Source organism: Neofelis nebulosa, chromosome 1 (genome assembly GCF_028018385.1).
Source record: "Neofelis nebulosa isolate mNeoNeb1 chromosome 1, mNeoNeb1.pri, whole genome shotgun sequence".
NCBI lineage: Eukaryota > Metazoa > Chordata > Mammalia > Carnivora > Felidae > Neofelis > Neofelis nebulosa.
In genome coordinates, this window is record NC_080782.1 from 110,195,763 (window position 1) to 110,216,575 (window position 20,813).

General features: G+C 37.9%; 2 protein-coding genes across 7 annotated transcripts in view; one reads left to right on the forward strand and one right to left on the reverse strand.

Moving 5' to 3' along the window:
- Positions 1-390: 390 nt before the first annotated feature.
- DIMT1 (DIM1 rRNA methyltransferase and ribosome maturation factor) lies at positions 391-12,876 on the forward strand. 3 transcript variants are annotated; one of them, XM_058731538.1, is made up of 12 exons: positions 391-503; positions 844-919; positions 2,305-2,391; positions 5,253-5,314; positions 5,398-5,491; positions 5,578-5,627; positions 6,721-6,844; positions 7,220-7,312; positions 8,354-8,418; positions 9,424-9,487; positions 10,697-10,803; positions 12,324-12,876. In XM_058731538.1, the coding sequence occupies exons 2-12, from the start codon at positions 851-853 to the stop codon at positions 12,364-12,366; spliced, it is 858 nt and encodes a 285-aa protein (XP_058587521.1). In that variant the 5' UTR covers positions 391-503; positions 844-850; the 3' UTR covers positions 12,367-12,876. The 3 variants fall into 3 exon arrangements, with proteins under 3 accessions (XP_058587521.1, XP_058587529.1, XP_058587513.1); XM_058731530.1 differs by having other exon boundaries at positions 405-521; positions 846-919; XM_058731546.1 differs by lacking the exon at positions 844-919 and having other exon boundaries at positions 396-521.
- Positions 10,650-20,813, reverse strand: part of KIF2A (kinesin family member 2A) — a 68,415-nt gene continuing 58,251 nt past the window's right edge. For all 4 annotated transcript variants that reach the window (XM_058731508.1, XM_058731501.1, XM_058731520.1 and 1 more), the window contains 3 exons: positions 20,363-20,464; positions 18,288-18,423; positions 10,650-16,040 (listed from right to left, as the gene is read on the reverse strand). In XM_058731508.1, the coding sequence (XP_058587491.1) occupies positions 15,955-16,040; positions 18,288-18,423; positions 20,363-20,464 (324 nt within the window). In that variant the 3' untranslated portion in view covers positions 10,650-15,954. The remainder of the gene's footprint in view (positions 16,041-18,287; positions 18,424-20,362; positions 20,465-20,813) is intronic.

A 20,813-nucleotide genomic window follows, 5' to 3' on the forward strand; every position in this document is an offset into this window, starting at 1 on the left:
GGGATCCAGGACCTGGCTTGAGGGAAATATCCACAATCCTAAAGGCCTCGCGTAATTTAAACCTCCTCCACAACGTGGAGATCACCACCCCAAAACTTACTTGACCAACTCCGCGCAGTTACGCGAAAGACCCGCTTCGATTCTAAACTAGCCAATCCTAACTGCCAGAATCGGCGGCGCGGTGTCTTCTGGGATCTGTAGTTTCTCGAGTTTAGAATTTCCGCCTGCTCATGACTACAATTCCCGGCGACCACTGGGCTCAAGGTCATTCCCCTTTCTTGGGGCGGGGCCCAGGGCGAACAGGGGCCGGGCCCTCCCCCATCCCCCACGTGGCGGGGAGTGGTCCAGGCACTCCTAGGGTGGCAAGTTCCCACGTGTAGTACGGGGTAGCCGGCTTTGGTCCTCTCTGATCTGCAAGGCCTGTAGGTCCGCGCCCGTGGTGATGCCAAAGATCAAGCCGGGGACGAGCGGCCGCCGCCGCGATCGACTTAAACAGAGCCGGGAGCTGAAGAGCGCCGGAGGTGGGGACAGCCGGGAAGGGGCTATGCTCAGGTCCGATCACCGGGCAGGACATAGTCGGGGGCGCGGGCCCTGATCTGGGCCGGGACTGTGAGGCCAGTGGCGCGGCGCTCTTGGATCGAGGGCCGCAGGCCTTGCGCAGCCTCTGGCTTCCTTTCCTGCAGAAGGGGTGGACTTGAACAGGGTGTCACCTAGGCTCCTAGCATGACGTTTGGTGCCTCTGGTTGGCGCAGACACCTTCCCCCAACCACCCTGCATTCTTCTCTAGGACGGTCTAATGTCTACTTTTCGTCGGGAAATTAAGGCTCTTCCGTGTTTTCTTCCAGGACTCATGTTCAACACGGGGATTGGGCAACATATTTTGAAAAATCCTCTCATTGTTAACAGTATTATCGATAAGGTGGGTGTGGAAGAGGAAAATGAGAGTTGTGGGCTTATTGATTTTGTTCCTAGGAATACTAAAGCGCACAGAGGATGTCTGTCACAAAACAATTGTTCTGTAAATACTTGTGGAATGAATCGAAGAACTGTCTAGGATTCATAGACTGTCTTTGGCATGATTTACTTTGTTCTGTAGGTCTGGGTTTCTCCTGCCTCCAAATTCTTTCTGTAGATTATTTACCTCATAGGTAGACATTTGGACTTGTTCAGTTCCACATTAGTATTATTACTCTATGCCTAATCACTTTTTCTAGACACCGTCTATCAATTTTTGTTTACTCCAGAGCCTAAAAAGATGTTTTAATGACAGCTTGGGAAGTTTTTTTTCCCCCAGAGAACCTTATATGGTACAATCCAGTGCCTCCTTTATGGGTTATGGATGTTCTCTTACTATTCTGGATGATTGAGTACTAGAACATGAAATTTATGTGGTACAGGATATTTTCACGGTTACAAAGGAAGCATCCTAGAGCTGTAGAGAGAGCATTATGTATTTAGAGAATCTCATCTTGACTTAGTGTCATTTGCAAAACGAAGGCCTAATGTTTTAACCTTTTTGGCTCATGGATTTCCTTTGAGCGTCTGATGAAAGGTGTGTACCCAGGACACTGCAGCTTTGTACATACAAACACCCAGGCTTGTGTACAATTTCTAAGTATTCCTATCCCTGAAACTATACTGAGTTGAAAATTGAGAAATGCTGGTACAACATGCTACAATTCTCAGGCGAGCTCTTCATATATAGTCCTTTCTTGTTTGAACTTGCTGATAGTGACAGAGTTGGTGAAAAGATGCTGTTGGAATAATTTCTAAGATAGCAAACAGAAAGCCATTCCCAGAAAGAATAGCTATTCCTGCTTTTCTGATTCCTGTTTTCTGACTCCTAATTGCCCCAACTTAAAACAGGTGATAGAGGGGCACCTGGGTGACTCAGTCAATTAAGCATCCAACTTCAGCTCAGGTCATGATCACACAGTTCATGGGTTCGAGCCCCGCATCGGGCTCTGTGCTGACAGGCCTGGAGCCTGCTTTGGATTCTCTCTCTCTCTCTCTCTCTCTCTCTCTCTCTCTCTCTATCTCTCTCTCTCTCACTGCTCCTCCCCTGCTTGTGCTCTCTGTCTCTCAAAAATGAATAAACATTAAAAAAAAACAACAGGTGATAGATTTCCACTTGCACCTAACGTTAAAGAGAAAATTTTGTTAAGCACATAGATCATGAAGGACTTGTAACAGTGGAGTCAGAATAAGATCTCTTAACCATATGTTTTTAAGCAAAGATAGGTATAAATTAAATGATGTGTTCATATGTGCTAGTAAAGCTAACGTGGTCGTGCTTGCTCGCAGGCTGCCTTAAGACCAACTGATGTGGTGCTGGAAGTTGGACCTGGAACTGGCAATATGACTGTAAAGTTGCTAGAAAAGGCAAAAAAGGTAAAAAGGGAATTTTGTGTTTTGGTATCAGAAATCATTATGTCGGCAAGCTCACCTGGTTTACAAATAGAAATCTATTTTTAATTAATTGCTGTTATTTTAACAGCAACCCTTGATCCTTTGCTAAAAGCTTTATCTTTAAAAATATGGGCGGGGCGCCTGGGTGGCTCAGTCGGTTAAGCGGCCGACTTCAGCTCAGGTCATGATCTCGAGGTCTGTGAGTTCGGGACCTGCATCGGGCTCTGTGCTGACAGCTCAGAGCCTGGAGCTTGTTTCAGATTCTGTGTCTCCCTCTCTCTGACCCTCCCTTGTTCATGCTCTGTCTCTCCCTGTCTCAAAAATAAATAAAAGGTAAAAAAAAAAATTTTTTTTAAATAAATTAATTAAAAAAAATAAATAAAAATATGGGCAACGGGGGGCGCCTGGGTGGCGCAGTCGGTTAAGCGTCCGACTTCAGCCAGGTCACGATCTCGCGGTCCGTGAGTTCGAGCCCCGCGTCGGGCTCTGGGCTGATGGCTTGGAGCCTGGAGCCTGTTTCCGATTCTGTGTCTCCCTCTCTCTCTGCCCCTCCCCCGTTCATGCTCTGTCTCTCTCTGTCCCAAAAATAAATTAAAAACGTTGAAAAAAAAAAATTTAAAAAAAAAAATATGGGCAACGGGCACCTGGGTAGTTCAGTCAGTTAAGCATCCAATTCTTTTTTTTTTTTTTTTTTTTTTTAATTTTTTTTTCAACGTTTTTTATTTATTTTTGGGACAGAGAGAGACAGAGCATGAACGGGGGAGGGGCAGAGAGAGAGGGAGACACAGAATCGGAAACAGGCTCCAGTCTCCGAGCCATCAGCCCAGAGCCCGACGCGGGGCTCGAACTCACGGACCGCGAGATCGTGACCTGGCTGAAGTCGGACGCTTAACCGACTGCGCCACCCAGGCGCCCCAAAGCATCCAATTCTTGATATCCACTGAGGTCATGATCTTGTGGTTCGTGGGATCGCACATTGGGCTCTGCACTGATAATGTGGGACCTACATGGGATTCTCTCTTTCCCTCTCTCTCTGCCCCTACCTTGCTCAGTCTCTCTCAAAATTAATTAGTTAATTAAAAAACACATATGCAGGATGTAGGCAAGATGAGTAAAAGTGGTCAAAAGATACAAACTTCCAGGTATAAAAAGAGTAAGTCCTAGAAATGGAATGTACAGCAGGTCACTATAATTAATAACATGCATTGTATATATAATATATATATAAATGTTTTTAATATTTAATTTTGAGAGAGAGAGACTGAGTGTGAGCAGGGGAGGGGCAGAGAGAGAGGGAGGCACAGAATCTGAAGCAGGCTTCAGGCCCTGAGCTGTCAGCACAGAGCCCAGTGCAGGGCTTGAAATCATGAACTGTGAGATCATGACCTGAGCGGAAGTTGGACGCTCAACCGACTGAGTCACGCAGGTGCCCATATATATGTGTGTGTGTGTGTGTGTGTGTGTGTGTGTGTAATGTTTGTTTGTTTGTTTATTTATTTATTTATTTATTTTGAGAGAAAGAGAGTGCACGGGGAGGGGCAGAGAGAGGGAGAGAGAGAGAGAGAGAGGGAGGGAGAATGAATCCCAAGCAGGCTCCGCACTGTCAGCACAGAGGTCAGCATGGGGCTCCAACTCACCAACCAGGAGATCCTGACCTGATCTGAAATCAAGAGTCAGACACTTAACTGACTAAACCACCCAGGCGCTCCTTTTGTTGTATGTATATTTTAAAGTCGCTAAGAGAGTAGATCTTTTTTTTTTTTCTTGTTTTCTTTAACATTTATTCATTTTTGGGAGACACAAGAGCGCAAGTGAGGGAGGGGTGGAGAGAGAGGGAGACACAGAATCGAAAATAGGCTCCAGGCTCTGAGCTATCAGCACAAAGTCCGATGCAGGGCTCAAACCCATGAATAGTGAGATCGTGACCTGAGCCGAAGTCAGACGCTACATCGACTGAACCATCCAGGTACCCCAAAGAGAGTAGATCTTAAAAGTTCTCATTACAAGACAAAATTTTAACTGTGTGTGTGGTAATGGATGCTAACTAGACTTTTTCAAAATATATACATACTGTGCAATATAAATATAGGCTATGCTATACACCTGAAACTAATAGAATGTTATATGTCAACCATATCTCAATTTAAAAAAATGGATTACAAAAAAAAGTATGGGATATATCAGTCAGGAAAATAGAACCCATGTTAGATATTTCAATACAGCGTATTTAATAGAGGGAATTAGTTACAAAGTTGTTAGGTGACTAAAAGAATAAAATGGAAACACTGAAGTAACCCAAAAATAATAATTACAAAGAGTAGTTACCTCCTCTAGGCTCCAGGGGACAAAGCATGGAGGCTGGAGTATTGGGTGCTAGAGGAGCAGATCTGAAGAGCTGAAGCATGAGTCTCTGAGATTGGGATACTGCCTGGCTGCTGCTGGTACCTTCTGTGTCTCAGTTTCCAATTAAATGCATCCAAAATTTCAAAGTGGGGTTAAGGGAACCAGTACACATTAGTGAAATACCCACAGGCCAGCAACAGCCAGAGAGTTACTATCCAGAGGCCTCAAGGGGCACAAGGAGGGAACTGTGTTACCAGAGCCCAGTAAGAAGGGGAGCCGTTGAACAGGTGCCACTCAGAGTCTACTTATCTCAATGGTGGGGGGTTTTTTTGTTTTAAATAGTAGAGTATAAATGAAGGAATATTAATGGTAGAATTGGGAAAAGAAATTTAATTCCTCTTAATCATGTAAGAGTTATGACTGAGATAACAAGATTTACGCTCCATAATTTACCCCCAAATACCGTTTTCTGTTTTGTGCTGTTTTGTTTTTTAACACAGGTAATTGCCTGTGAACTTGACCCAAGACTAGTAGCTGAACTTCACAAAAGAGTTCAGGGCACGTGAGTATGCAAGTTAGAATTAGAGTGCATTTCAATCTTGTGAAACACTATCTTTTTTAATTGCTTTTTTTCCTTACTATTAGGCCTCTGGCCAGCAAACTTCAAGTACTGGTGGGTGATGTGTTGAAAACAGATTTGCCATTCTTTGATGCCTGTGTGGCAAATTTGCCATATCAGGTATGTGTCCAAATTGTTGGGAACATTATACAAACATACTTCTGTGGTGTGTCTTTCTCAGAAGTAACTCGTGAACTCTCTTACAGATCTCTTCCCCCTTTGTCTTCAAGCTGTTGCTGCACCGACCTTTTTTCAGGTTTGTGACAAAAGACCAAAATTACCGCCATATCTTGGGCCAAAGATGAAACACAGCCAAAGATGAAAGTCAATTCAATTAAAAAACTGTTGGAGAATCAAGAATGTGTTCTGTAGAAAGTATCTATTTGTATGGAGGTCTTTGTTTCCTTTTTATTCAGTTGACATAGTTATTTGGGGGAGGTGTGGTATAAATCCCGCTTCTGAGACCAGGCAGCCCTTCCCTGTTTTCTAATACTCTTTCCATTAGTCCAGGTCCGACTTCTTTTATTACCTTATGTCTAGACAATTGCAGTGGTCTCCTAACTGGTCTCTAGCACGATATGTAACAGGGGTTTTCAAATTCCAAGTCAAAAACCCTTTAGTAGTTTAAATTTCTTGAGTCATGACTGTCATTTTTTTAATCACATGGCATAGAGTATATCAGAGAGCATGCATTGCATGTGGCCCAGGTGATTATAATTTTATGAAACTTTTGCTTGAGTTACATAAAAACACATATAATACAGATAGTTGTGGCGTGGCCTGCAATGTCAAAGGTATTTCCTGGTCTGATTCATTGTCAAAAAAATTTGAAAGTCAAAGCCCAGCTTTGAAGGTGCTCTTCTCCAGTTCAAGAGCCTCCGAAAAGCCTCCCCATTGCTTGCCGAATAAAAAGCCCACGTTCCTTACCTGTTATATCCGGAGGACGCCAACGTCACAATCTGTCTCTCCTGCCTCTCCTTCCATAAGGGTGTTTGCTACCCTATAAATACCACTGGGCTCCTGAGCCAATTTTGTTAGTTTGGGTTTTGTTTTCTTAGCAAGGGTAATGGACTCGGGCTTATCTGAAATACTTTCTCATCTGATCGCCGAGGGCTTACATACGCAAGGATTGAAGGTGCAGCCATTATAAAAAGAAAAGCCAGATGGATCATTTTATGGTAATAAAGCTAAATCTGAAACTGTTCTGCCTTCTCAGCAGCTGAATGAATTCTCATTAACCACAGATCTTGCACTGCTATTTCCCACCTAAGACAATTAATTGAAGTTAAGATATGTTTACAGTTAAAAGTGACCATTTTCCTTACTCTTTTCTACTACTGTCTCTTCAGATGTGCTGTACTTATGTTTCAAAGAGAATTTGCTCTCCGACTAGTTGCAAAGCCTGGAGATAAATTATACTGCAGACTATCTATCAATACACAGCTGTTAGCACGTGTGGACCATCTGATGAAAGTAAGTGACTGTTAGTGAAATAATATGGCTTACCTCATCCTTGAGCATCTAGTTGTGCCTTCTGTGAGGAAAGCATATTTAATCACTAATTTAAAACTGTATTTGAAAAAAAAGGAGGGAGGTGCCTGGCTGCCTCAGTTGGTTGAGTGTCTGGCTCTTGATTTCGGCTCAGGTCATGGTCCCTGGGTCATGAGATTGAGCTCTGCATCAAGCTCCGTGCTGAGAGTGGAGCCTGCTTAAGCCTCTCTCCCTCTTCCTCTCCCCCTTCCTTGCTCCTGTGGGTGCATGCACATGCGCTCTCTCGCTCTCAAAAAAAAAACAAAAACAAAAAAAACAAGCAGTTTTTGAGAGGATTCCTTATTTTCTGATTAATAGGTTGGAAAGAACAATTTCAGGCCACCACCAAAGGTGGAATCCAGTGTCGTAAGAATAGAACCCAAGAATCCACCACCACCTATCAATTTTCAGGTGAGATTAAAATACTAGGTCATTCAATAAAGTTGGAAAAAAGACCAAGCTGGGAGATGTGGGTCTCTAGCAGGAGAAAATATTGAGTCAACCTAAATGTCCAAGCAGGAAAACACTAATTATGACATCTGTGTAATTGAGTAGATGGAATAATTGGATGTAAGATCATTGTGAAAAGCACAAAAAAGCATGGAAAATGTTTGCAAAAAGTGCAGGTTAGAATGCTATTGCAGGGGTGCCTGCCTGGTGGCTCAGTTAAGCCCCTGGCTCTTCATCTCGGATCAGGTCATGGTCTCATGGTTCATGGGATTGAGCCCCATCCTTGGCTCTGCATTGACAACTTGGAGCCTGCTTGGGATTCTCTCTCCCTGTCTCTCTGCTGCCCCTCTCCTGCACGTTCGCTGTCTTTCAGAAAAAAAAAAATAGAATGCCAGTGCATAATTGCATACTAAAGAGTATAACTATGGAAAACCTGTATCTATTCGACTTATTCAAATAAAAATTTGAATAAACAAGATAGAAAACAAGATAAAATAAAAATAGTTGGATTTGAGTAATCTTCTGGGTAGCAGTTTTTAATCAAAATTCATGTTTCTGCAATTAAGTAGTTAGATCACTGGATGTAAAACCATACTGCGGTCGGCTTGGATAAAAATATGATTACTTGTGTGGTCAGTAACCAGTGGTAAATGGACTGGTTAGTTACCTCTTCTGGGTCGTTTAGGGATGTTGCATAGGCTATATTCTAAATCCTATTTGGAATCATGTTTTTTGAAAATAGTACTTTGATTTTAATAAATGTCACATTCTTTATTCAGATGTGGAATAATTTTTTTTTTATTTTTAAAATTGAGGATAAAATATTCAGTGAAGTGCACAAAAGTGCAAAAATCAAGTACATATCTTATTTTACACATGTCAATTAGATCAAAATACAGAACTTCAGAAGGTTCTTTTCAGTTTTATATATTAAAAGACAATACCTAGAAGACATAGGCAAGGTTTGATATTTTATAACAAATGATCCATTTTCTGTTTCAGGAATGGGATGGCCTAGTAAGGATCACCTTTGTTAGGAAGAACAAGACACTGTCTGCGGCATTTAAGTGAGAATTTTTCTCATTTATGATATATGAAGGACTATTGCTGTAGAAACTGCTAAGTATTAGAATTTGGTAACAGATACCTGAACAGATTTCCTAAAGTGTAAAGATTATCCGTGTCCAGATATACTTTACCTTTTACACTAACTTGGTACTCTGGGAGGCAGGAAAATTTAACAAAGAACGTTCCTAGGAATTTGGAATTAGATCAGGTTTTTTGGCAAAACGGAAAAAAAAAAAAAACCAAAAACTGACCACACATCTGTCTCATTTTTCCTTGGAAAAATGGGGTAGTGGGTCCTTTCCACACCTATGAAAAATTGATGCAATTTTATTAACTTGGAAAAAATTCTCTAAGAGCAATTTGAGGCCTAAAGGAAAAAAAGAGGTTCTGAAAGCTGTAATTTCACTTTTTTTTTCTTTTTGAGGTGATGTTTTGTGGAGAGTCTAGAACTCCTTTAAGAATTTCAAAAAGGGGGGCGCCTGGGTGGCGCAGTCGGTTAAGCGTCCGACTTCGGCCAGGTCACGATCTCGCGGTCCGTGAGTTCGAGCCCCGCGTCGGGCTCTGGGCTGATGGCTCGGAGACTGGAGCCTGTTTCCGATTCTGTGTCTCCCTCTCTCTCTGCCCCTCCCCGATTCATGCTCTGTCTCTCTCTGTCCCAAAAATAAATTAAAAAAAAAAAAAAAAAAAAAGAATTTCAAAAAGGGGCCCCTGGGTGGCTCAATTAGCCATCCAACTCCTGATTGCAGCTCTGGTCATGACCTCATGGTTCATGAGATCTAGCTCAGCATCGGGCTGCCACTGACAGCATGGGACCTACTTGGGAAACTTTACCTTTTAAATATAACCAGTTTGTGGTTGTTTCACAAGTTTAAATATTAACACCTTTTTTAGTCCCTTAATTTTACCATGTGGAACACAGATTTAAATTTATAATAAACTGAGAGGAAATTATTTATAATCTCTGATTTTGGAGTAATAGTGATATCACTTCCTTTATATTATAGGTCAAGTGCAGTGCAACAGCTTTTGGAAAAAAACTACAGAATTCACTGTTCGGTCCATAATATTGTAAGCAAAAAAAGTTTCTGTGGTCTCTTCGGTTTCGATTTGCTGTGTTTCAAAATGCCCCTCTACTTCTTACTCCTTTTCATCACTAGCTTACTAATTTTGCACATTCCATGCGATCCTTAAAAGTGGTATTTAACTAACACAACCTTAATATTGAACCCTAATGTCAGTATTGCAGTATATTCTTGGACCAGAGCTGAGCAGCCTGGATTACACCACTAAGCTTAACTGTACAGTTGTTCTTAGACATAAAAAGAGATTCATTTGACTCGTAATTTTGTTAAAGCTTTAGGCATGTGTAGTTTGCTCGGCTCAAATCATGTACCATTTGCTATACTCTGAATTGTGATCATTCCTTGTTTGTTGCTCACGTAGCAATTCCAGATTTAAAGTTACCATTCTGTGACTTTTTTTTTTAAATCCAGAAATTGACATAATTAGAATAAAGTATAGGCTGAATAGATTTTTGGTTATGAGCCTCTTTATCATTATCTGTGCAGCATTTTCTTTAACCAATGTTGTATGTGGGTAAGCCCACCTACACATAACTATATAGTAATTATGTGATGTTTGATAATTTTTTAATTCAAATTAATTAAACAGCAGAAAGATAAAACCAAATTTCCATTGTATTTTTGGACTCAGATCTTTTATATAGCTTAATATATTGCTACCTTCAGTTTCTCTTCTTATGGACAAAGTCATAAAACATCTGCCTGGGTAGGAAAACATTAAACTGGGTTAAGAAAAATATTTGGAGAAAAAAAATGTGTAGTATGAAATATTTAATATTCTCAAAGGTTGGAGGTTATCTCTTTGAGAAAATTTGGCTGGTAAAATTAAATTTGTGCCAAGAAAATGTGAGATTATTTTTAAAGGAGTAACATCTGCTTTAAAATTTAGTTTGTAGCTTGATTTATTTTGTGACATAAAGTACCTTAATCCTGAAACTGACCATCTAGAATTTTTAAGAAAAGGGGGAGTATACATGAGTAACTCATTCAGTTTTCTGAGTATCTGGTATGCACTGAAGAACCACCGCATAACTGGTGGTCCGAGTCTTATTAACTGTACAAATAGGCTTTTCAAACTGTCGTAAGCAGATAAAGGTGACTATTTTATCAGTTACTGAGCTAAACAAACAAAAAAGAGTCAACGTGACTTCATTAAAGATATGTTGTTCATTTATTCTGAATCTTATATTGATAGATAATACCAGAAGATTTCAGCATAGCAGATAAAATACAGCAAATCCTAACCAGCACAGGTTTTAGTGACAAGCGGGCCCGTTCCATGGACATAGATGACTTTATCAGGTAATTACATTTTTCTTTTTTCCTAAGGTGTTTACATTTCTTTACTGTGACACCCTCAGATTAGAGATTTAAAGGCTTTTAAGCGGTATAAGGTGCTACCTGGAGTTATTGCATAGCACTTCCATGGCATGGAATAGTATTTGGTGTAGAAGATGGAGGCTAGTTAGTTGCAGCAGAATGAACATTTTAAGAACAGTAATAAAGAACAGTCCGAGCCTGGAGATAGCCTCTGTGTCAATGTGTGTTGTGGTGTGTGTGCTCCTCCCCTTCAGCCTCTTCCCCCAACTCCCATTCATAGTTCATCTTAATGTGTGTCTTCATAGTAGCCTGGAAGGTAGAAGAAGCATAATGGATATAGTCGCATCTCATTCTTTTTCTCTGATGGGAATAGCTATTGTTAAAACAGATCCTACACATGAAATAATGCCAGTTTACAATCATACCTGGTTTTCATTTCTAACCAACCGGTTTAATAAAATAGTTACTTGTTTTGTAGACGGAGGCAAGTTCTACACACCTAAAATAAAAGAAGGGTGTCATAATTATCTGGGCAATGCAGACAAAACTTTGTTTTCCTTAAGCAAGTAAGTGGTATGAAAGCAAAATAAGGCTTCAGTTACCCAGGTAGTTATTAACCTATACTCACAGTTTTCAATCACTAAAACTGATTTCCTAACTAATAAACCATCACTTACTGCACAGTTTTTGCCTATTTTAGCCGATTCATATTTAAAATTTCCATGTTCTAGGAGCTGAATAAAAAATGAGGATAGATTGTTACCAAAGGAATTGGTTTGATTTTTCTGAGCTGGAAACAGTTCTATATAACTAAGACAAATGGGGTTTATATTTTACATCGACAGGCTAGCAGAACTACTGAGTCTTTATCAGGGGTTAGTCATAGGAGTTGAAATTATTCATAAGAACCGATCTTCCATTTTCAGACATTCGAATCCATCTTGAACTGTCACCATCCTGAAAATAATCTCAGGTCTAAAGAAATATTTCATCTTATTTTCTTTCATTCTCACCAAATTTCTTCAAGGTTATTAAGCATATGCAGTTTGCTAACTAGGATCCAATAAATACATTGGTATCCAGAGAAAAGCAATGTGTCAGTACTTAATTTGAGCCTTAGTAATAGTGAGCCCAGAGAGGAAAAATGGACATGGATGATTAGCCATTCATCTCTCTTCAGTCTCCAGTTCCAAATAGCTTCACAAGTGCCAGTGAGCTCTTATGCCTGGATAGTGGAGGTCTAAGATAATTTGGTTAAATTCACCATGACTTAAAACATACAGGCTGTGACAAAAGAGGCACCAAAATGATGTGATTTTTAACCAATATATATCTTAGAAATTTAATTGAAGAATAAAGTTTCTTTAATGACTGGTGTTAGGAGTGGGTGGGTTTCAGAGGTTTGATGTGTTTGTTTTAGAATTCATGGTACAGGAACTATGCATTGTTATAGGTTATAAATTATCTTTTCAATACCATCTCATTTTGGTTTCTTTTTTCAGATTGCTACATGGATTCAACGCAGAAGGTATACATTTTTCTTAGGTATCTGGAAAAGAGAATTTTCAAGCCCAAGAAAAAGAAACCGCAATTATACATTTCTAACAGAGAAGATAAACTATGCTTTTGCTCCACTGGAACACTATGTGCTTGACTAGTTTTGATTTAATACTACCACTGTCACCATTTATTACTCTGAAGTTTTATGGTAGTAAGTCAATTCTAAGTACCCAAGTTTTTTGGGGTTTTTTGTTTTTTTTGTTTTTTTTTTTATGGTTTTGGTGTTTTTAATATTTAACATAGGGCAGGGTCCAGTCTCTACACGGTAATCTTTAAGAGCCGCAGGCACGCACAACTTTACACTTAAACTTACTTCTAACAGTTTATTGTATAAAGATGTTACTCTTCTATTTTCTATGTTATATATTACCATGAGGGCCTCTGTAGGCCTTTGTCCCTCAAACAGTCAGACAGTTAACATATGCTTAACTCAAGTTACATATTCCCCGTATGATTTCTTTTTATTCATGTGCACAATAAAATACTTGTTTCTTATTTTGCTTCTCTCATTTCTTCTGTTCATCTTATACACCTTCTATCTCTGCCCACACCTTTAAGCTGTCCTGTAGCATCATAAGCTACTTCACAGTTCTGGATAAGCGTTGAGTCTGCTACTGCCACCGTGTGGTGGTGCCGGGCACATTACTTCCAGGCATGATTTCGTCAACTGTGATAACAGGACGCTCAACTAGGATGAAATCAACTATAAGATAGTATGGTTTTTTTCTTGGGGAAAGCCACTGGTTTAATGAAATTCTAAAGGGTTTTGTAAATCAAAACTGGCTATGAGGTTAAAATTCCGCCCTTCAACTTACTTAAAACAAAAAAAATCGTAACCAGCCATTTTCCCAGAACTACAGGCTCCCAGTATTCACATGACTTACGGAAAATTAAAAGTTCCAGTACCTTTTCACATACTGTTCTAAGCTATTTTTAAAATGTTTTTAAGTTTTAAAATGTCAGGTTGAGAATTTTAAGATACCATAAACAAGTCTTAATTAGCTACTATGTTTAAATCATTATTAATGTCCTGTAATAATTACAGTAGCTGATAATTTATATGAGGAAATTAACAAAAATATCTTAATAATTGGCTTTTTAAAAACCTAACTTAATAGAAAGATTGCTTCCAAATTATTTTAACAAAGGTACACTGAGTAAACCTAGAAGGGAAGTTGTTTGCCTCAACAGATTTTTTTTGGAAATCTGGACTCAGAGTGATATAGTAAAACATTCCTATATAAATACTTTTTAATAGGAATATCAGCTTTCAAGAAGTCTGAGAAAGTCAAGAATGTTTAATCCAGATCCAAAAAATTTTTCTTTAAATAATACTGCATCAAGCCACTTTTGTTACATAAATATTAAATATACCTCAAGAGCAGAGTTTTTTTATTATCACAAAACTACTTACTTTGCAAAATTCATTTGTACCATCTCTATCCTTACAGGAAAATTTTAAGAATTAATTCAGCTTTCCCTCTTACTTCCTCTTCCCTCATCTACTGACTTTTAGTCCCTTTTCTGACCTTCAGTTTTCCCTATCTGTAAAACCGAAGGATTGGATTATAACCACCAACATCTTTTCCGGTATCAATTTTCTATAGACCTTGATCACTTATCAGAATGAAGCCATTATAGTATAAGGCAACATATTTGAACATAAGGAGACCTTCCAGAGATCGTACCCATCTTACTTAATTAATAAATTAAGATGAATCTGCTGTGCTTTAAAACGAGCAAGTTCACATCTCTATTGTCCTCTGAAGGTTGGTTAGCCTCAAAAACTACCTTTTTAAGCAGCTGCTGCAAGGTCCACAGTAACTGCTCCATTCTTTCTCTTCTCTTTGAAAAAACACAAATAGAATGTTATCTTACAACTGCAAGAAAACCTGAGTCCCTTCCAAAACAAAGGTGATTGTTCTGAAGTAAATTATCTCTAAAACTCATTCCATAGATATCATTTATTAATAAGCACATTGTGAAAATCTACATTTGTTCTAGATTTCAAGTTTACAGAGGAGCATTTCACCATGGTGTAGGATTTCCCACAACTACTCTCTGGTTTCTATGAACAATGAAGTAGGGAATCTGGCTCATGTGACTCTCTATTCATAGCTTCCCTTTGGCCCAAATGAATGAGCATTAGTTCCTTAGAGTAAATCAAAACAAGACATCCTTGGGAGACTTTTTGTTGTTAATCTACTCCTGGACTCTATCCTAGGAACTAAGGGAAAACTCCTAGAGAGATATATAAATCTTTTAACAAAATATTTACATGAAAAGTGGCCAGTTTTCTTCCTTGGAGTAGCAATCTGTAAAAATAGTGCCACCATTTAAAAAGCAGCATACCCTAGACCAATTTATTGGTGAGGATTTGGTGATTCTCACCAAATAATGATGAAATATCACATAGTAGGTAACGGATGGGGCTTGGGTTAGATCGATCTGCCTTTTAAGGCAAAGTCAACTCTTTTTTTAGCTTAATTCTTTTTCAAGGGAGTGATGTACTGTCTACACTTGGCTTAAACTAACAGTTCTATTATGGACTACTTTCAGTGTACATGTAAATATTCATGCATCAGAAGCCAATTTCCTTTACCAGTACATTTAAAAGGTACATTTTGGGGTGCTAATGGACACTTTAACTTAAGTAATCGTATTGGTAAGGATCAAATTGCACTATTAGTCCTGTTAATACCACACTGGAACACACACTGCATATATATATGTATTATCCTAAGATAAAACTCTTCTCAGAATTTCATTACTTTTTATTATACACCAACTAGTTTATATTTTAGTTCTTTACAAAGAAAATGCTAAGAAAATTATAACCACATTATATGGTTGTAAAATCATAATTCCAGATTTCTTTACATATAAGATGGAATGGTCCAGCAGCTATGTCCACTGTCACAGACTTTAGTTCCATTCAATGATATGGCACATCCTGCAAAATTAACTAGTCACACACAAAAAATGTCTCAAATACAGTAAAAATGTACACACAATAAAGGTAATTTACAATGACAATTAAGGAATGTAATTTATCTTGGCTGTGCTTCAGAAATTGAGGGTCAAAAGCCTTAGTCAAGGCACAAAGCAGGAAGAGGTGAGCACAGCTGTCTCTAGGAGTGGGCAAGGTATGTACAATCACTGATGAGGTATGCATGCACTCAAAGGATTTAAAACTGCTCAGTCTTGCTACGAAAATTCAACCGAGTTAAAAGGAAATGCTGTGGCTTCCCCCTACTATTCACCTCTGGATCAAGTCCACAATCTCACTTCATCATACAGAAAATAAAATTGGCAAGGATCTCCAAAAGTAAATCACTGTTTGGGTAAATGAAACAAAATGCTTCACTATTCCCAATCTTGGTTGTGCCTCGTGGACTAGAAGCATTTTGTAGACAAAGGAGTGTTTCACAAAATTGAAATGTCATTCAGGTGAAGGGACAAGACATTTTCCACAGACACTTAAAATTTCAAACTTTCAAATGGCCCTTAACAGCTGAACCACTGTATGTTACAGTAATGTGGGTTCTGGGGATCCTCTAGCAGCAAACTGATTTAAAGGGCACGGGGTCTCTTCGGGTTGATTTGCTTGCTGGCCTGTTCTTCTTCTTGTAGAGCTGCACGAAAAGATTTCACTTTATCTTGGAAAAAAGAAAAGAACAAGAGAGTAAGTACTGCATCGCATGCAATACAGTATAATTTCATGGGTCCTATCAAGTCAGCTGTCTTACTTCATAACATTAACTAACAATCTTTCCTTTTGTTCTTTGCTGTCCAGAAACTCAGAACTAAATACAATAGTCAACTATAGCAACAGTTTCATTATCCACAGATTCATGAAATTATGTTTTTTTCTATACCTTGACCTTTTTTGATCTGCTTGGTACATTTTACAGTGTTCAATTTTAGTTTATCTGAATTCCTTTTGGAGTGTAGACAGGCTAGATATGTGTGTGCTAAATGTGTATAGTCATGTCTAAAAGAACACTGAGTCTTTTTGTTTTTCAGTACTCAGTACTGAAGCCCCAACGTGGGGCTCAAAGTCACAACCCTGAGATCAAGAGTCACATGCTCTACTGACTGTACCAGCCAGGCACCCTTCAGTCTTATTAAACTATAGACATTTCTTTCCTCAATATATTAAGAAGGTTCTATACCCAATGCCTACTTTACTCAATTAAGCTATGAAATTTCAAAAGCTGTTTGAATTTTTAAAAAGAAATGTTATTTTGTACTGGAAAGGGAGACAGGGGCGGGGGATTATAGCACAATACATTTTTTGGTCTTACAATTCTGTTTTAGTCTTATGTATTAACTCAGAGTCACATAAGAATAGGAAATAGGTAAACTGACAGGCAAATAACAGCTGTGAAGATGAGAAATATCTCATCTCCTTTCTTTAACTGCAGGTGATGTTTCCCACCAACCCCTCCCCCCCCATCTGATAATATCTAGACATTTCTGTTTGTTTCAACTGGGGTAGTGACCACAGTCCTCTTGTCAACAGAGACCAAAGACACTGGTAAGCACTGTACAATGCAGATGATAGCACCCTGAACAATTACCCAACTTAAAATGCACTAACAGCACAAAGGTGATGGTCTTTAGAAGAAAAGATTCAAGTTGGAATCTCAATTTCTTTCCCCCCTTCAGAAGTACAGGGGTATTTAAAAAATTAACTCTTTTGAAATTTAGAAAGGAATTTAAGGACTTCTGGATCTCATACCCGCTAAGACAAAGATAAAAGCTCTCATACTTCTTATATACCAAAATTATCTCTGAAGGGCAAAAGAATTTTTTTTCTAAGAAAGGACTGAATAATACAATAGACAGTAATTTCTTCAAAGTTATGGATATGCTTGATATACATAAATACTGAAAAAATTAAGGAAGTCAAGTGAATTGAATACCATATATTACAGAGAAAAAAATTAGAATTATGATCTGTTCGGAACAGATAAGCTGCTTGTGAATTCTGACAGATTAGAAAAATGATCAAAACACTTTAAATCAAAGCTTGAGTATGAAGAATATGAAAAACAAAAATAAATTTTAGAAATCCTACATTTTTACAATTCTGAATTGGGTAAATGGTCACTGCTGACTCTTTATAGATTATGTAAATAACCAACTTCACAAAGACCCTACTTTAAAAACTTAGCCAGTTTGGTGCTAAAAACTAGCTATTTCAATTGGGTCTCACTCTGCATTTCACACACACATGCACAGATGTCCATTCGCATATAAATGGAGACAACTAATTTGCCAATGCCTAAGAAATAAGCACATACAATAAATGCATTTCTGAAGCTACAGATAACCTAATTATAAAAAGCCAAGAAGACAAGGCATGTGGGTAAGTCACATGCTTCCCTCATTAGCAAAGCAGAAAGAATAGTTGCTGAAAGGTCTTGAGTTGCTCAAGGTCTTGAAACCTTCCCCCTGATGCTTTAAAACAAGTGTTCAAAGGAAAAACATGACACGGATGCACAGAAAAGAGATGAATGCAGATAGGAGGCTGGAGAAGAGATGGCCCTGAAAAGACGTAATGCAAAAGCATTCTGAAAAGCACTGGCCGATCAAACTAAAAATCTGAATGAGTGTATAAAATTTACAAATTTGTTAAAATACATTTCCCTCTTTAATCGTAATATGCTTTTATCTTTACAAATGCCTAAAGAGAAAAGAGAACTAAAGAACACTTGAAATGATATTCCATGTTTTTAGAAAAAAAAACAGAACGATTGGTTTGTCTTTAAATACCTCTGGAAATGTATTAATGGTGCCCATAATTTTTATTTCAGATGTCCTCTTGCAATATGAAATCCTCTACTAATTATATTCAAATATTAAGTAGACGTAAAACACCAAAATGAAAAAGGAATTACCCCGCAGCTCAGTTAAAATGTCTATTTTTTGCTCAAGAATAGCTTCAAGTTGAGTAGCATATGAATCTACATCATAATCTACTTCTTCAGTCATCTCTAGGAGAGCCTTTTCATCTTCTAACCATCGAATAGATTCCTAAAAGGACAAAAATTCAACAATCCAATAAGCCTCTCTGTAAGACAAAGACCAATTAAAAACGTTGGCATATGTTAAATATCATCAAACATACTGAAGATGGAATTCTTTAAAACTAGAGAATTTAGTAAGTATAAAACATCTTTATTTACAGAATAAAATTAAGAAATATTTCCTTAAATTCAAACACAAACACAAATATGATAAGCCAAGCAAGGACTTCATTTTTCTTTTACTGTGCCCTGGGTAAGGGTGTGAATCAAACACGTAAGTTATCAGTGAGCACATTAATTCTCAAAATTTTAGTAGCTATCCCTAAAATTGGGGGAAAATGGGTATAACAAAGCTAATGAGCAATCAAATGAGGTCTATGGTAGCCTAGAAGTTGTAAATCATCTAGCATTTACATCCCCATTTGTGGCCTCACAGTGGTTAAACACCAGCTCTTCAAAATTATTTTAACTATAAGGGACAGCCAATTTTAGAAGAGCCAAAGAAACCACTAAATAGTAGCTACTTACTATTCACACATGCTTTAAGGAAACCCTTCATTCTTAAGTGATTTTAGATAATGTGGAATTTAGGAGTTTCATTTCCTAGCAATGTAATGAATCATACTGATTATTAATAAGTTCAGATCATTCTGAATTAAAGAGTTTTGGGATATAAAAATGGGCACTTTCTACCTTTCAATGCAATTTAATGGCTAATTATAACTGGACTGTGTATCGTAAGAATTAGCTAATGTAGGTATCTATTAGAAAACTATACATGTATCAGTTTAAATATATATACACACACACCCCCACAATTTTTTTCTTTTTCCTTAGCTATCTACTTACTTTTTTAAAATAAAACCCTATTTTAAGAAATGGCAGATCACAGTATGGAGGAACAATAAATGGAATTGTAAAAAGAATACTGGACTGAAACTCAAAACATCCAGTTCTGCCAAAGAGCAAAGAACTTTTTAGATTTCACCATAAAATGGCAGAGTGGGAACCGATGGTCTTTTTTTTTGACAGACACCTTGCTCCAAAAGGACACAAATTTCTTAAATTACAAGTGTCCTTTCTTGATTTAATCTAAACATCTAGGCCTTTAAATAGATTCTCATAGTAAGAGTTTGACTAAAACTGTAACAGTTTCAATGCATGTACATCCTATTCTCAATTTATAAAATTAATAGTTCACTTATATTTTAAGCCTTTCATCCAGGTGCTCAAATGGTCTACAGCTGAGTCATGTTAATATCTCTTCAACATCAGAGAAAGAACACAGGTCAAAAGAGAGACTGAGCTATTGTTCACTTTTTTCTCAGAACATATTTATAGTTTCCATAATGATATCCAAACTTTATCTACGCTTCCTTGTAAGTATCACCCTCTAGGATATTTTCTTGTTAAAAAGGCAGTAGGGGGATCAAGAGGGAAATTATAAAGTAAACGTGCTTTTAACTGGCTGAACACAATGGGATGAATACGTCAGGAGTTGCTGTGACAGGCAAGGATTTAACACCCCTTACTCATCTGCCACTGACAGTAACCCTACCTCTCCTAAAGCAATCAAAGAAAGGTATTTCCTCAACTACTCTGATAACCCTTAGAAGTTTTTCTTACTGCTGTCAAATAAACTGACCTAACAAGAGAGAAAAGGATAGTGGAGGGGAGAAGTTCAACCCTTCTCTAAAAATGGACAACTAAAGAAAGCAAATAAAACAGAACAGTAGTAAATAAACCAGATTCTTTCACCATAGTGCAAAATAAACATTGTAACCATCAATCATTGTGTTCAAAATATCCCGTGTCATATATCCCAAAAATACACATAAACACAGTAAGTAAATTTTTAGATTGGTGTGATATTCGAAGTATTATGAAAGTTTTTAGTTAATTTCCCTACAGAAACATTTTGATGTAAGGTCCTGTCTTAACTTTACCTGGAACACTGCCCTGTGATCTTCTACAACTTGTTCTTCCATTTCTACCATTTGTGAGACGGCTTCGTGGAAAGTAAACAATTGGGGGGAAACCTCTTCTTCCTTAAGATGAACAGTTTTAAAAATTAGGACTTTACATTTTAAATGTTACAAAAAAAAAGTTTTTCGAGGTCACTTATAAAAATGCCATTTAAAAATTGAGGAGGTTTGAAAGATAAAGACTATGAAAATATAATATAAAAAGCAAAGCCACAATAAGATATCCCGTATTTAAGCATATTAAGTAAGAGATAATTTTCATTTAGCACAGACTTTACTGCAGAATTACCCTAAAAAGGCAATCTCTTTTGGAATAGCTCAACTTTTCAAAAATATTTATTGAAAGCAATAAAGATGCTGAAATATTTCTTCAATATTGTTTAATTTTCACTAACAGTTTAAATCATATGTA